At 51.5% G+C, this 16,349-nt stretch overlaps 1 protein-coding gene across 1 annotated transcript; it reads right to left on the bottom strand.

Annotated features, from left to right (window-relative positions):
* Positions 1–6,019: 6,019 nt before the first annotated feature.
* Positions 6,020–8,940, bottom strand: GDF7 (growth differentiation factor 7). The gene is made up of 2 exons (XM_031595894.2): positions 8,613–8,940; positions 6,020–6,970 (listed from the first exon to the last, which is right to left on the bottom strand). The coding sequence occupies exons 1-2, from the start codon at positions 8,938–8,940 to the stop codon at positions 6,051–6,053; spliced, it is 1,248 nt and encodes a 415-aa protein (XP_031451754.2). The 3' UTR covers positions 6,020–6,050.
* Positions 8,941–16,349: the final 7,409 nt, after the last annotated feature.

The following is a 16,349-nucleotide window of genomic DNA, read 5'->3' as shown; positions in this document are numbered from 1 at the left end:
ATGCACCCTGTGAGCACCTCTCTCTCCAGCTGAGCCATCTGTCTGTGAAGGGAAAGCCTGGGAAATACCACCACTGTAGTAATTAACTCCAAAGTCCTTCAGACAAACCTCCATCATGAGTTCTCCACATGTTTTCCCCTGTTTTTGGAAAGAGGTTGCCCTGTTTTGGCTGAAACCTATCCCTGGTGCCATGAAGACTTCTTCCACACTTCCAAATGTGTCTTACTCCAAATCTACATCTACTGTGTGATTGGTACTGGAATTAGTCTTAAACCTGTCACATTCATTCACTGTTGATGGCAATGTCCATTGCAGGAGCCACGCTAAAGAAGCTCAGCCTGAAACTTCTGCCATTGTAGCTAGAAGGTCCTTCTGAATGAAAGTGGATGAGAAAAAAGGCAGACAGCTATTCATATCCTCTCCCTCAATGTGCTTCACAAAGAGACAACCTGATCTTACAGATGCCCTGTGTCCTGGATGTCCCATAACTTCTGAAGTTCACCTAAGTATGCAGAAAAGCTTCATATCCCATTGTGCTTTATTAAGCTTTTAAATAAAATTTAATTAATTAATTGATTAATTAATTGAAAGATTGACTAAAAGAAACAGGAAAGGAGGGTGAGAAAAAAAACAAAAAAATATTTAATTAGAAGTTGTATAATAAAAATACTATTTTAGTAATATCTAATCTCTAGAGCAGTAGGACATGTATCGTGCATACCAGGGATATATAAGTGGAATTAAAATATTTTTCTACTACATTTTTCCCCGTACTTTTTCATTCCCCAAGTTTTTAAATGCAACATTTCTTCCTTGTTTCCTACAGGGATGTTTTCACCAGGTGTGAGTAGACTGGGTACATCCCTTCCCTTAGGAAGGCCATCGCCTTGGACTCCCTCTGCACCTGTGGGGGCAGAGACCTGGGCTCAAGTCAAACCCCTCCAAAGGGTTTTGTATGGTCACAAGCACAATGTGAGCAAGGGAGATTCTTCCAGTTGTCATATTTACCCCTCCAATTTAGTGTTCCTTAGCTCCTACAGTTTTGTGTTCAGGTTAATGGAGAGCATTCTGCTTGGTTGGCTGGAGCTGGGTTGCTCCTAGTCAAGGCAGGAGAAATGTTTTCAAACACACAGGGAAGAAAAGGGATGGACGTTTTCTGATGAGAAACGCATTGCAAGCACTCAGTGTTCTCCCATTTTTTTCCCATTCTAAAATACCTGAGCTTGCCAAGGAAAGCGCTGCAAAATGAACGGCTTTTTCACTGTTTGCCTTAGTAACTTCAATAGCCCAGGAAGCCAATGTGACTTAGGAAAGGTACTCGAAATGAGCCACCTGGTTTTGGCACAAAGGCACAAGTCTTAGAAAGAAAAACTGTTGCCGAGATCTATTTATCAATAAAATATTTAATAAACTTATCTGTACAAAATATTAAAAAGGTTATTGAAGAGTATACAAGAATACTTATTTAACAAATATATACTGCTATATAATATATTCAAGAAAATATAGATTGCTGTTTACAGTTCATTTACAATCCAATATGTACAATCTATTTAAACTTTAGAATACATACAAACAATGCATTTACACCATCACTTACAGAGCTATCTTCTCAGAGATATTTCACACTCAGACCTGACAAAGCTGAACAAATACATGGAAAGGTTAGAGGCACACGTAGGGATACAAGTATTGCTTCAAAAAAGTTAACTACTACAGATACGGCTATTGGAAACTTGAGTCCTTTTTCATTTACTGATATTTTCTTTTCTAACCAATGAAAATAAGACATAAATAAAACCATGACTGACCAGCAGAGAGGCTCATTTTGTCATAAAAAGAGCTCCAGATAGTCTTGACTTCAGAAAAAGAACGGGCAAGGGTAGGATATGTGGTAGTTTAGCAGACTGGAAAAACAAGGACTGACATTGCCCCAGGCTGCATCTAAGCTGGGAGCACTACAAATAGAGCAGCTCTTCCATGCACAGAAAGGCCTTCGGAGTCAGGCCCCCAAACCACAGGGCCAAGAGCTTGATTTACAAAGGTACGGCCCTTCAGATGCTCAGATCTTTCTTTTATGCACTATTTAATCCCAGAGGTTAACCTGCTCACAGCACATGGGCTGAATAAAACCAGCACGATCACCTCTCCCTGCCCAAAGAAGGTGCCCCACTCTCAGTTGATCACAGCCAACAGAACCACGTCACTTCAGCACCTCCTCAGCGACCAGAGCCTGGTGCCATCCCTTCTCCTGTCCCATGGAAGTTCTCTAACACCTCACAGCTCCCAGCCCAGCTAATGTGAGCCCTCAGCCCTCAGCTGGGGCTCTTTTCCTCCTGCTCCCCTCCTCTCTTTTCTCAGGGATGTGGTTATTGGGCAGTATTGATGGTAGGTGAACAGTTGGGCTAGTTGATCTTAGAGATCTTTTCCAACCATAATGATTCTATGATTCTTCAAGGTAGGGCTGAGGGAGCAGAAAAGATTCTCTGTGGAAGAACACTATGGAGAACATAGCCATCTCTCCCCATAGCCAAGACCAAAGCTAATTCCACAGCACCCGGAATGCCCAGGCCCTAAGTAGCTCCATATTTCCATTATTGCTCTGCTAATGAAGACATCAGTGGAGTTTTGTAACACAGCAAAGCAGTGAGAAGACCCAAATACTTCCATCTTCTACTGGGAAAACACTTGAATGTGTGAGCAGGACCTCTACTCTCTCCACCTTGAGCCCAGCCAGACCCACAACCTGGTGGGTCCATGTCTGCAACTCATGCTGGTAGGCCTCAGCCTTCAGAAACAGGCTGCCCAGAGAAGCTGTGGATGCTCTCTGGAGGCATTCAAGGTCAGGTTGGATGGGGCTCAGGGCAGCCTGATCTGGTGGGGCACAATCAGCCCACATCAGTGGGGTTGGAACTGGATGGACTTTAAGTTGTCCCCCAACCTAAGCCATTCTACAATATGATATGATTCCCCTCCTCACTGGCTCTCCATTTCCCAGTTGCCACAAATCCCAATGCTCCTTATTTGAGTTGGAATGGACCCTCAAAGGCCATCTAGTCCAACTCCCCTGAAATGAACAGGGACACCTACAGCTCCATCAGTGCTCAGAGCTCCATCCAGCCTGACCTTGAGTGTCTCCAGGAATGGGGCATCCACCACTTCCCTGGGCAACCTCAGCCAGAAGCTGAACATGAGTACATCACCCTGCCCATGCCTTCCCCCAGGCTCCTTACAGCACAGCAAATTCAGGACTGCTCTAATAGTGGTACCAGCAGAAGGGAGAGCAGCAGCACAACCTACATATCCCGAGGCTGTAAACATCCTCAGAGATGAAGGATGGGCTCTTTGGTCAGTCCTCCTCCACCAGCAGGAGTTCCAGATTTTGGTAATTTATTGAACATCCAGGACAACTGCTGAAACAGTATGAATACCAGAGAGCACTGTGCATTCTCATGCATGCAGCAAGGCATTAAAGGAACAAGGAGCTTCAGAAGGCTGACTGCAGCTGGTTTTATCATGGAGAAGATGCATGGTAGGTGCACCAACGTGGTACAGCACAACACTCTTACTGACCAGAGACCCATTTAAGGACAGGAAGGGCAGAGCTCCCCATGCCTGCGGTTCTGGGGGAGCCGGCAGGGTGACCACCACTAAACACACACTTCAGGGTTTGTGGGAGAGGGCCCTGAAGCTGCCAGCAGCAAAAGTGGCTGCTTGCTTTGCAAAGGGAGTGTGACCAATAAATCACTGCCGGCCCTTCCCTGCTCTCCCCAGCAGTGAGAGCCACGCGAGCAAGATGTGAGCTAAAATCCATATGGTGTGAACGCACGCAGAAGCAGCTGGCGCTCAGCTCTGAGCAGAAGGCAGCTTGGGGTTGCCAGACTTTTCCTCACGAGTGTGCCAAGCATCAGCAAACAGCACAAGAGGACATCGCCGCTCCATCTGCCCCCGCTTTGGGACCTCAGTGGGTTGTGGTCTCCAGGAGGCAGTGAAGCGGTGCTGGAAGCACAGGCTCTGATGTTACACACAGGTTCCATGCACCAGGCTTGGCCTGAGCACGCACCCTGAGTCCCAGCTAAGTGCTGTCAAAGACTTTTTGGGTCTGAGCAGCTTTCCCTGTCCCTAAGCCATTGCTGCTCCATGCAGTAGCAGAGGGAGCACCAAACGCAGGTACACAGCCCTTTCCAGATGCTTGCTATTTCTAGCTTTGCAGTAATTACATCCTGCAGATAAAAATGGTGCTGAAGGTCAGACAAATCCTCCAGGAGAGCATACTCTGCATGGAAACTGTTTCGGTTTTCTTTTTTTCTTTTTTTTTTCCCCTCTCTTTTTTTCCTGGAAAAGCTGTATAAATACAGCAGATTGGGAACCTGCAATTATCCATTCAAATCATTCCAAGTCCACTGAATCTACCTTTGTCCGCTTTCAGCCTCTCGTCTCCTATTTATACTGCTCAGAAATCAGCTCAGGCAAGAGGAGATGGATCAGGAATACCACTTCACAGAGTGGCTTCAATGCCTTTATAGGGTCCTGGCAGTGATACCCCAGAGAGCATCTCCTGGCAGGAGCCAACCTCACCTATCATAGTCATAGAATGGCGTAGGTTGGAGGGGGGCTTAAGATCATTTATTTCCAACTTCCTGCCATGGGCAGTGCTGCCACCCACGTCAGGCTTCCCAAAGAAGAACTCTGCCAAAAAACAGAGGTGCCCAATGGGGAGAGTGGCAATTCATTTCCAAATGGGCAAATCCACAGACAGCACCGCCACCAGCACAGCCTCTGTGCTCTCCTCAGACCTCCCCATTTTCCCTTACTGCAGTGATCCAGGCTGCAAACCTGCAGTGACTGAGCCAGAACTTTGCTCTCTGGGGCACAAATGTGGACATGGTTCTGTGTCCTGCAAGAAGGGGCCTGGGGCCACTTGTGGGGCTGTCAGGGCTGTATGCATATATAAATACTGAACTGCCCACAAACCTCTACAGCAAATATTTGGAGGAAAGGAGAAAAAAAAAAAAAAAAAAAACGTTTCAGCAGTGAGGAAAGCTACCTGGAGACCATCAGTGATCGAAGAGCCAGGTATGTGGAAGCTTGATGGGCTTGGGAACACCACAGGGCCAGCATCCCCCCCTCTGATTGATGCCTGTGCTAAGGGTATGGGATGAGAGCTGAGGGATGTTGGATGAGGTTTACTGGAGCACTGGGGAAGAGGATGGGGAGACACTGGGATTGTCCCACAGGGTATCTCTCCGCAGGGATACACAGGATGGGAGCCCTGCTGACGTCGTATTGCCTCAGCAGGGGTTGCTTGGGTGAGAGCTGGATGCTCTCCTCTGCCCAAGGAAGTGGTCTGGGGCTGGGAGGCTGCCTGCCCTTTGTTCAGACATCTCTGAGGATGAGGAGCTTTATAGAAAAAAAATAAACGTAGCTTGGACACCAACAAAAACCAAATCATCAAAACCAAAGCTATCCCATCCCTGACCTAAGCAGAGCCACAAAGCTGCAGCTCAGTAAAGAAAGTCACCTGGCAGCATCCCACAATTGATACCAGGCTTCTCAGGGTTCAAAGGCACAATTTAAGCCCATTTCCTAACAATCTGCAGCCCTCTCAGCTCTGGTCTTTGCAAGTTAAATGTCTCTGCCCAGAGGATGCAGGCTCCCTTAGGGCAGGCAGGGAGGAACAGAGCTGCTGCCAAAGGGAGGTGGATTGGAGCATGGCCTTTTTATAGCAATTATTTGGAAAAATAAGAACCCAAGCAAAGCAGCTCTTCCCTGGGGAGCTTAGGACTCTGCTTCTCCCCAGATGCTCTGAAGAGGTGTCCTTACATGCAGAAAGAAAAGCTCCCACCACCCCAACCCGAGGACAATACAGAAAGCCCCAAAACTTTGAGAAAGGAGCAGAGAGGGTTTCCCCATCCCTGCGGGGCAGCCCCTGGGGGCAGGGGGCTCTTGGAAAGGCACACACCAAAATGTGTATGTATATATATATATATTATATATATATTTATATATCAAACGGGGCGTGGTGGGGTGGGGAAGAGCTGCAGAAATTGCTACCTGCAGCCGCACGTCTCCACCACCATGTCCTCATACTGTTTGTACACCACGTTGTTCCCGGAGTCTATATAGAGGATGCTGATGGGGCTGAGCTTGGAGGGCACGCAGCAGCTGGGGGGGGTGGATTCCGGATCCATGGAGTTCATCAGGGTCTGGATGATGGCGTGGTTGGTGGGCTCCAGGTGGGAGCGCAGGGGGAAGTCGCAGACCCCCTCGCAGTGATACGCCTCGTAATCCAACGGGGCGATGATCCAGTCGTCCCAACCCAGCTCCTTGAAGTTGACGTGTAGGGGTTTCCTGCTGCAGCGCGTCTTCGCCTTCTTCCCATGGCCTTTGCCCCCGGAGCGGGCAGCGATGGTGGTCCTCCTCTTCCTCCGCTTGGGGTACGCCTCCCGGCCGGGATCAGGGGGTTCCAGCAAGGGGGGGCCGCCCAGCACCTTCATCCTCTCCCGGATCTCCTTGAAGAGGTTCTCCTTCCTCTGGGTGCGAGAGAAGGCCACGAGCAGCGCTCGTTCGTGGGGCTGCGGATGGGGTTTGCCGAATCCCAGTTGCCGAGGGGGCAGGAGACGGCCCGAGCGATCCGACACCACCCTCAGCACGAAGCACAGCAGTTTACCCTTTGGGGGCCTCTCCCTGCGGTCTCGAAGCGCTTCCCAGACGTCAAACACCTCCCATCTGGAGCCTGCATCCAGAGCGTCGGCCGCTCTGGAGTCCAGTAGCCTGGGCTCCTCGCCTGCCCGGCCAGAGCAGGTGGAGAGGAGCAGGTGGTGGAAGGTGCCTTCGGGGGACAGGGCCAGGCTGCGGTTTGCAGGGAGGGAGCGTAGGACCCGCAGCTCCGCACCCGTCACCTCCTCTGCCTCGGGCAGGCTGGAGATGTCGAAGAAGTAGCGCTGCTCGGGGGTGGATGGGGAGGCATCTGGGAGGGAGAAAAGAAAAGAAATGCAAAAAGAACAAAAAAAAAATACAAAAAGAATACAGAAAAAAAAAAAAAGAGGAGGAAAGAGGGGGGGAAAATAGGGAAAAAGAAGAAAAAAAAGAAAAAGAAGGGGGGGGGGAAAAAAAGGAAAGAAGGGAGGAAAAAAAAGGCACAATATCAAAACCCAGCCAGGCGAAGCCGAGCGATCGTCACGGAGGTGCGCGGGACAGGCAGTGAATGGGAGCGATGGGCAAAGGGCTGAGCATCCCGGCGGGAGAGAAACAGCCCTCTGCTCCAGCGGCGAAACCGCGTTCAGGGGCGGAAAAAGAACGGGGAGGGGAGGGGAGGGAGGGATGGCTCCGAGCGAGTGCCCTCCCGCTCCCCGCGTCCCCCCAGCAAAGAAAAGGGGGAAATCCCATTGTCCCCTGCAGGCACGGGGTGCTGCCTCGGGGTGTCTGACACGGACGCTTCCCAGAAGCTGAAGTTGTCCCTGTTTTTTTCATAGAAACAGCAAATACCCGGAGTTGGAAGGTACTCATAAAGATCATTGAGTCCAACGGGGTGCACGCAAAGCCCAAACGCGGACTTGTACCGTTTCTGGCACCGTTTATATACCAGATGTTAATTTAAAAAGAAATGGATAAATAAAAAGAAGAGCTCGAGGGGGTGAGAGAGTGGGAGATGAATGAGGTCTGGGGTTTCTTCTTTTCTCCTCTCTAATAAGAAACCGGAGTGCTGCACGCTGCCGTGCCTGAGCCCCGCACTCTCCCCAACCCGCAGCCGCGCTCCGGCTGGGAAACAGCTTTCTCCCCGTCCTTTCTTATAATTATTATTATTATTTTCTTTTAAAGCAAATCTGCAGCTCCCGCGGGGCCGGAGAAGGGGATCCCTTCGTAGAGCTCACCCCGCAGCATCCCTCCCCGCCCCGGCCCGGCTGCTCCCCCGCTGAACCTCAGTGCCGCCGCCGGGCAGAGTACAGAGGCTGCGGGGATCCGGGCACAGAGGGAGCCGGGGGCTGCCCTTCCCTTCGGTTTTCCATTGTATTCCATCTAGGGAGGGCGAGGGGGAGGGGGGAGGGAGGTCTGATTTAATTATTTTTTTCACCCCCCGAAAACTTCTGTCGGGACGACACAGTGCGTGTAAGTGCACATGGGCAAAAAAAAAGCAATAGATCGGTGTGTCCGCTCAACTCAACATCATCGGATCCGCGGGTACGAAGGGGGCATAGAGGCACAACCCCAACGCGGGGCACCGCAGCCGCAGTGCCGTCCCCGATCCCGGCGGTGCGCGCGTCCCTATGGGCACCGCCATGGCTGGGAGAGGATCGGAGCTCTGCCCCGCGCCTGCTTCCATCCAGCCTTTCCCATACCCGCACCCTACAGCCACGCACTGCCCCGCGGGGCTCACGCCTAGCCCCATCCCCACGCAGCCCCATCCCAACGCTCTGCCTCGTCCCGCTCACGGCTCCATCCGAGCGCGCCGCCCCGTCGCAGCCGCCGCTCATCTCCATCCCCATCCCCGTCCCCGTCCCCATCCCCGTCCCCGTCCCCATCCCCATCCCCATCCCCATCTCCATCCCCATCCCCGTCCCGCGCACATCCCCGACGTGCGCTCCCCACCCGCCGCCCGGCCCCGCACTCACCGCCCCGCAGCCGCTCCACGAAGCCGGTGACGGTGCCGACGGGGCGGGCGGCAGCGCCTCGTCGGGCGGCCAGGCGCTGGTAGAGGGTCACCATGTAGCGGTGCGGCACCACCGTGCCGTTGCGGAGCGCCCCGTCCCTCCGCGGCGGGGAGGAGAAGGGGGAGGCGGCGGCGGCGGCGGAGGAGGAGGAGGAGGAGGAGGCGGAGGAGGAGGAAGGCGCGGCTGCCGGGGGTCGCTGGGGAGCGGCGGCGGCCTGCGGCCCGCGGCGGAGGCGGCAGGCGCCCAGCAGGCAGAGGCAGAGGGCGGCGGCGGCGGCGCGGAGGCGCATGGCGGCGGCGCGGCGCTCGGCGCTGTGCTGCTGCCGCCGCCGCTCCCCGCCCGCTTTTGAACATCGTCTTCGCCCGCCGCCGCCGCCGCCGCCGTCGTCGCCGCCGCCGCCGTCCGCCTCCCGCCGCCGCCCGCGGCGCCCCCTGCCGGCCGCCCGCCCCCCGCCCCGCCCTCGGCCGCAGGTGAGAGCCGGGGGGGCCCCCGCGCCCCGGTCCGCCCCCCGCCCGCGTCCCGCGGCCGCGCTCAGTGCTCCCGACGCGGTGTCCCGCGGGTCGGAGCGCGGCCCTCCGGCGGCTCCCCGAGCTGCGGGGTCGCTCTCGTCGGGCCTTATTTTGGGCAGGGAGCGCCTCCGGCTTTTGCTCGTTTCCTTTGGAGCGCTGCCCTCGCTCCCCGGCTCTGTTTCACGCCCCACACCTCTATCTCGCAGCCCACACTTCGGGTCGGGATACCCGGCCCGCGATGCGGAGGGAGCCCCCCACTCCGTTTGGGCAATGGGGCGGCCCCGAGGAGTGGACTCCGAGCGGTAATTCCGCCCCGCGGTGGAACAAAGCCCCGGGCGGACGCGGGGTGATGTTTTCCCACCCGCACCACGAAGGGTTTCCTTGGTAAAATTCAGATGTTTCCTCGGGCCTCGATTAAAATAACAACGTGGGCTATTTACCGGGATGTTATTTCAAGTCTCTTAAGTCCCTGCTTATGTCTGTTGCGATTTCTCCGCAAATACAAAAACAAGTGCCGCGATGATTTATTGGAAGGAATGTAAATGTTTGGCCAAAACAAGCACAGCTTTTTTTTTTTTCTTTTTTCTTTTTTCCCTCTCTTCTCCCCCTTCTCCCCCCCAAAAAAAAAAAACAAAAAACCCAAACTCTTCTCACAGGCATTTATCACTGCAGCCTCTCACGTTTCTTCCTGCTGTCATCCTACAGGTGCTCCATCAGCCCATGGATTCCTAATGCCAACCAGCATCACCATCCCACAGAGGCTGAGCGCTCAGAGCAGCCCTTCCCCAATGCAGAAAGGCAGAAGAGACCCATCCTGTCCCGATCTCACCTCCACCAGTGGCACCATAGAACCACAGAGTAATTTGGGTTGGAAGGGACCTTAAAGATCACCGAGCCCCAACCCTCTGCTGTGAGCTGGTTGCCCCTATCCAGATCGGGCTGCCCAGAGCCCCATCCCACCCAGCATTGAATGCCATCAGGGATGGGGCACCCACAGACACTCTGGGCACCTGTGCCAGTGCCTCCCTGCTCTCGGAGTAAAGAATTGCCCGATGGGCTGTGCCCCAGGTGGAGCTCCCAGCTTCTCATGTGCTCTCTTCCCAATAGGAAAGGAATGAAAGGGCCAGGGGAAGGATGTGATGAGCTTCAGAAGTCCATCTTTGAACTTTTGGGCCCAGTACAATGGTGTTGGAACCTCCTTCCTGGATTCCTCCAAAGCAGAAAATTTCACAGAGAATGGTGAAAGGGGAAAAATGGTATCAACGGAGGCACACATTCATTCAAGGTCAGGTTGGATGGGGCTCTGAGCGACCTGATGGAGCTGTAGGTGTCCCTGTCCACTGCAGCGAGCTGGACCACATGGCCTTTAGAGCTCCCTTCCCACTCTAAGAGGTCCCTTCTAGTGATTCCACACACGAGGAACCCCAGGCTCCTCCAAATTCGTGGCACTTGGATCTGCCCTTGCATTTTTTCAGTCTATCTGCTAAAAATTAAGATGATATGGACAAAACAGAGCACCTGAGTTTTTTTTTTCTCCAGTTTTCCAGCCCCAGAGCAGCACCACACAGTGCCACGTTCACTGAGGCACACATTCACACAACAGGCACACATCCCCACATCGGCACATGGCCCCACAGGCATGTGTGCACACAGCAAATCCTGCCTGGCTGTGCAATCCCACAGCCCATCCTCTCCACTGCCCAGCATCTATGGAGGTGCCGGAGTTTCCCATCTGTTCTCCATTGCAGCTTTATCCAAACCCTTTTGGGTTTTCTTGAATTTCCATCGGCCCAGCTGCAGGAGCTGCCTGAACCACCCCAGCTCTTGCCCTGCTCAGAGCACACGCTCCCAGCTCTCCCAGTGCAAACCCTTCTGTGCATAACTTCACGCTGGCAAAGGGCCACCTTCTACCAGCCCCCTTCCAAAACCAAATTAGCACACGGCTGCAGCAGCAGAAATTGGAGAGGAAAGGCTGTAGTTTTATTTTACAACTCAATTAGCAAGTTTATACAGAAAAAACACCCATATAACCGCGGGAGATTTTATGTCCATTTGACTTCACCAGCGAGGAGGCTTGTTCCTCTCAAGGGCACTCCCCATTGCCCACAGTGTCTCTCAACCAGCATGATGAGACTGACTCCAGCCCCATTCCCTGCTCTATCTCTCCCTAATCCTACAAATCCTCCTGGTAAGTCCAGCACGACCTGACAAACAAGGCCCCGAGATGTCCCATCATTATAGGTTGGACATTTCTTCTCCAAAAGAGTGGTGAGGCACTGGCACAGGCTGCCCAGGGGGCTGAGTGATGGAGGCATTGTCTCTGCAGGTGGAGATGTGAAGATGTGGGACATGGTTACTTGGCATGGTGGGGATGGGTGGATGGTTGGACTTGATGATCTTAGTGATCTTTTCCAACTTTAAGGATTCTATGATTCTATACTGAATGAACCAGAAGTCTAGAACCTAAGGTGAAGCTAAAGGGCCACATCTGTCTCTGTTTCCCCAAGAAATTGTCTCTAGTAAAAGAGAGAACCTAGAGAACCTATCTCTAGTATGGCATGCCAATGCTTGTATACCAGGGATCACCACGGCCTCTCCACAACACAGCTCTAGATGGGATTTTGGAAGGAAGGGTACCTTTACACGTGGAGCACATCCCCAATTGTTTCTATGGAGGGCTGAGTCCCAGGCAGGGTAGGCTCTGCCCTGCCAATTCTCTTTTTCACCTGTGGGCAAAGTGCTAGCATGGGACTCACCCAGCACAGAGGGGCCCCCCTAGAGATGCTCTTCACCATGGGGAAGAAGGATTTATTTGACATAACCAAAACAAAGCATCCCACCAGGTCCCAAAGGAGGAAAATGAGGCAGAAAAGAGATCCTTAAGGAATGACCATGAACCATAGCAATGTTCTGAGAGCCCTCTGTCTCCATAGCTGTTCACCTTCCCCTTCATCAGCACTGCTTGATGGAACAAAATTGAACTGTAGTGACAAACTTCCCCCAGGCCTCAAAGCTGGGGTGTTTGTGGCTGTTTCTATCAGCCAAATCAGCGGGGCTCCACTAAATTTTCAAGTCTTGAGCAAGTTTGCAGTGGTCACGATGTGTAATGCTTGTGGTTATTTGGAAGAATATGTTCTCATGTGGTGACCACACAAGAAGTCTCTTGGGGCTTCACTTAGCAAACTTCTTTTATTGAGATGGCTACAAGTGACAGCGGGGCCAGCTCAGCAAGTAACCAAGAACAGCATCATTTTCTTTCCAAATCTTATCATAGAATCACTGAGGTTGGAAGAGACATCTAGGATCATCTAGTCCAACCATCAACCCATCATTGCCATGCCCACTAACCATGTTCCCAGCAAGTCTTTCCAAAACTTACTAAAACTGAAGCCAAGCTGATTTTTTTTCTGATTGTCTGCATGGGGGGGGGGGGGGGATAGCCAAGGAAGGTAAGACAAATTAAGGTACAAAGTCAATGCATGCAACATCAGATGGACCCAAAGTCCTGTAGGATGTTTTGCTTCAGGCCCAGAGAGCACACACTGCTGTGAGTTGAATGTCCACCACTTTTTATTTGACCACTATGCTCTAGCTAAGGAGATTTTAGATAAACACTTTGCCAAGAGTTCAGCCACCCCAGAAAAATAAAGCCCTTTGGAAGGGTTGCCCAAGGATGTTGTGGATGCCCCATCCCTGGAGGCATTCAAGGCCAGGCTGGATGTGGCTCTGGGCAGTGGTTGGTGACCCTGCACATAGCAGGGGGTTAAAACTAGGTGATCACTGTGGTCCTTTTCAACCCAGGCCATTCTATGATTCTATGATTCTTACCTTTCAGAAGGGGAGAGAGACCTCCAGAGGTGGTTCCTACAGTGCTAACCAAGGAACCCAGCTGGGAGATATTTTCCCTTTAGGTTATCTTCCCATATCTTGGTATCCTTGTCAAACATGAGTTTTGCTCTCATATTCAATTCAATGCTCCTATTTTCAGCTATAGATCAGCCCCGTGGAGCTACATCAGCTGAAGTCCATAAGGTCAACCCAATAATTCTCTATATGACAGGGATCTGGCAAAGCAAGTCTGTAAATAGAGGACAAACATTCTCTCCTTGTTGGGAATATCCCTTTGGGCAGGAATCAACAGGTGGATCCATCCCTTCTAAGCACAGCTAACAGCATGAGAGAGCTGGGAGCTCTGGTCCCATACCAGTCATGCTGGGGACACCGATGAGATGTGGGGGGCAGCGGGGGCAAACGGGGGACAAACGGACATGCCACCCCCTGCTTCATCTGCTGCTGGGTTGCTGCAGCGGAGCGAGCACCATCACCAAGCCGGGAGCAGCGGGACGGGTCCGGCTTGCAGCAGAGCTGACTGCCGGGACAGGAGCACCATCTCCTGGTGAAAGGATTCATAGCAGCAAAGCTCTGTGTTGAGTGGTTTGTGGGGCGCAGGTGGAGCGTGGAAGGCAGCAGCAGGTTGCAGCTGTATCAGGTGAAGCTCCATCTTGTTTTGCGTTGCCTCAATTCTGTCTCAGAAAGCCCTCAAGTTAACAAATACACGACAATAACGATTTTACCAAATCTAAATCAGAAGAAGATTTTGCCTGATCGTCTCTGTCCAGGTAGATGTGCAGTCCCTGCCCATCTGGTGCTGCCACTACAGCAGGAGGCAGATCCCTGAGCAGGGACAGCTGTGTGTGCAAAGCCACAGATACACGTTGTAGGGTGGGATGTAAAATGCCCCGTTAGCAAAGACCTCTCTCTTCTAATACAGTACAGTGGCACATGGTCATGTGTACATATCTACAGCTTGCAGCCTGCAGAATGATCCTAGCTGCCTATTTAAGCACCTGAACAAAGCACGTTCCCATAGAAGACAACCATCAGAATTTAGTAAAAAAATACACAAGATGCATCTTCCTGATATAGCTAGAAGAAATCCTTGAGCACCACACCACTGATACGAGTCACATCAGCAATGTATTGGGAGTTCTGTCATTCTTGCATTAATCCCATACATTAATCAGTAAATGAAAAATATGGCTCTACAATCAGAATGGAAGTACAGCAGGAAATGATTCGATGTGACTTTATGAGATGAAATGATGGCATGGAGGGCAGATAGCAGTTTACTAACCAGCACTTTGTTTTTGGTACAAGGAGGTGCTAAATTCTGCCTATATCCTTTCTGTAGTGCCTCACCCTATGGCACAAACTAAGCCTGGGCTGGCATTTTTAATGAGAGCCAAAGACACGAAGAGACTTAAGAGTCTTCCTGGGTTTTAATGATTTAGTGATGTGGAAATTGCAAGTGAATCATACTCTACATCTTCTCAACTGTTCTTCCTCTGTTACAGTGAACTGTAATGTGTGCGTAAGACAGGCTGGAAATGTAAAGGCTGTTAAACCATCCAATGAGCTCTCCAGTTGGACATGGTTGTGGAAGCAGAACTAGCCACCTGGCCTACAGATATACAAGTAAATTAAATGTAGGACCATTCTTTGGTACCAAGGCAGATCGATATGGACAAGCCCGTGTGCACATGCCTCAGCTCCCTTAGCCTCCAGAGCTGCTGACCAGAGTGCTGGATAGGAATGGTCCCTGGCTTGTCTTAAAAACTGAATTGCCCAAGAACTGCTCAGCACAGTTCTAGGCTGAAAATCATATAATCATAGAATCAACAGAGTTGGAAAAGACCTCCAAGAGCATTCACTCCAACCATCCACCTATCATCAATATTTCCCACTAAACCATGTCCCTCAGTACAACATCTAAATGTTCCTTGAACACCTCCAGGGACGGTGACTCCACCAGCTCCCTGGGCAGCCTGTGCCAGCTCCTGACCATTCTCACAGAGAAGTAGTTCCTAACGTCCAACCTGAATCTCCCCTGGCACAACTTGAGGCCATGAAAACACATCAGGAATCCTTTTAATAAAGTCACAGCACTGACAAGAGTGCCAGTCCTTGCTCCCAGGCATTGTTTGATTTATTCATGCTAATGGTGCACTGGAGATGCTAGAGACCACGGCAGGTTAGCTGATGGCTTTCTGTATTGAAAACCCAGATCATTCCTGCCTGTGCAGTCTTGCCTTCATTCTTTCAAAGCCTTATTCTAGCAAGGTTGGTATGATTTTTAGGTATCTAATAACTAAAGGCTTTTCTTCTGATGAAAGAGGTCCAGACAGATTCTTCATAAAGGGAGTAATTTCCACACAGGTGCTGAACAACCAGAGTAAGCACCAAAACCAAGCAGACCTTGGGCTCTTGTTTATCTCCAGTCAAATAAATGAACATGGACATAAATATGACTCTATGATTCTATGATAAATATCTCCAGAGCTTACCTGGGAGTGATGGAAACCAAGGTAAACAACAGCTTAGGTTAAGCATGGTGAAGAAGTACATGAAAAACTTGGCAAGATATTTGGGAGTCTAGCTGTAAATGTGCTGTTGCTGACTGATCTTCACCTTTGGGTGAAATACTCTTTTCATTGCACATTGAAAAAGGGAGGGAGGGAGGGAGGGAGGGAGGGAGGCAGGGAGGGAGAGAGAGAGAGAGGGAGGGAGAAAGGAAGGAAAGGAAGGAAGGGAAGGGAAGGGAAGGGAAGGGAAGGGAAGGGAAGGGAAGGGAAGGGAAGGGAAGGGAAGGGAAGGGAAGGGAAGGGAAGGGAAGGGAAGGGAAGGGAAGGGAAGGGAAGGGAAGGGAAGGGAAGGGAAGGGAAGGGAAGGGAAGGGAAGGGAAGGGAAGGGAAGGGAAGGGAAGGGAAGGGAAGGGAAGGGAAGGGAAGGGAAGGGAAGGGAAGGGAAGGGAAGGGAAGGGAAGGGAAGGGAAGGGAAGGGAAGGGAAGGGAAGGGAAGGGAAGGGAAGGGAAGGGAAGGGAAGGGAAGGGAAGGGAGGAAGGAAGGAAGGAAGGAAGGAAGGAAGGAAGGAAGGAAGGAAGGAAGGAAGGAAGGAAGGAAGGAAGGAAGGAAGGAAGGAAGGAAGGAAGGAAGGAAGGAAGGAAGGAAGGAAGGAAGGAAGGAAAGAAAGAAGGAAGGAAGGAAGGAAGGAAGGAAGGAAGGAAGGAAGGAAGGAAGGAAGGAAGGAAGGAAGGAAGGAAGGAAGGAAGGAAGGAAGGAAGGAAGGAAGGAAGGAAGGAAGGAAGGAAGGAAGTCTGCAGTTTCTACTGCAGTTTTTTAATAATATAGA

Source organism: Phasianus colchicus, chromosome 2, assembly GCF_987193195.1.
Source record: "Phasianus colchicus chromosome 2, bPhaCol1.hap1.1, whole genome shotgun sequence".
In the NCBI taxonomy this organism is placed as follows: domain Eukaryota; kingdom Metazoa; phylum Chordata; class Aves; order Galliformes; family Phasianidae; genus Phasianus; species Phasianus colchicus.
This window is presented reverse-complemented; position numbering and strand designations above follow the sequence as displayed.

Coding starts and splice junctions, on each gene's coding strand:
- GDF7 (XM_031595894.2), bottom strand. CDS start 8,940: ATGCGCCTCCGCGCCGCCGCCGCCGCCCTCTGCCTCTGCCTGCTGGGC. Junction 6,971..8,612: donor CGTGGAGCGGCTGCGGGGCG/GTGAGTGCGGGG, acceptor TCTCCCTCCCAG/ATGCCTCCCCATCCACCCCC.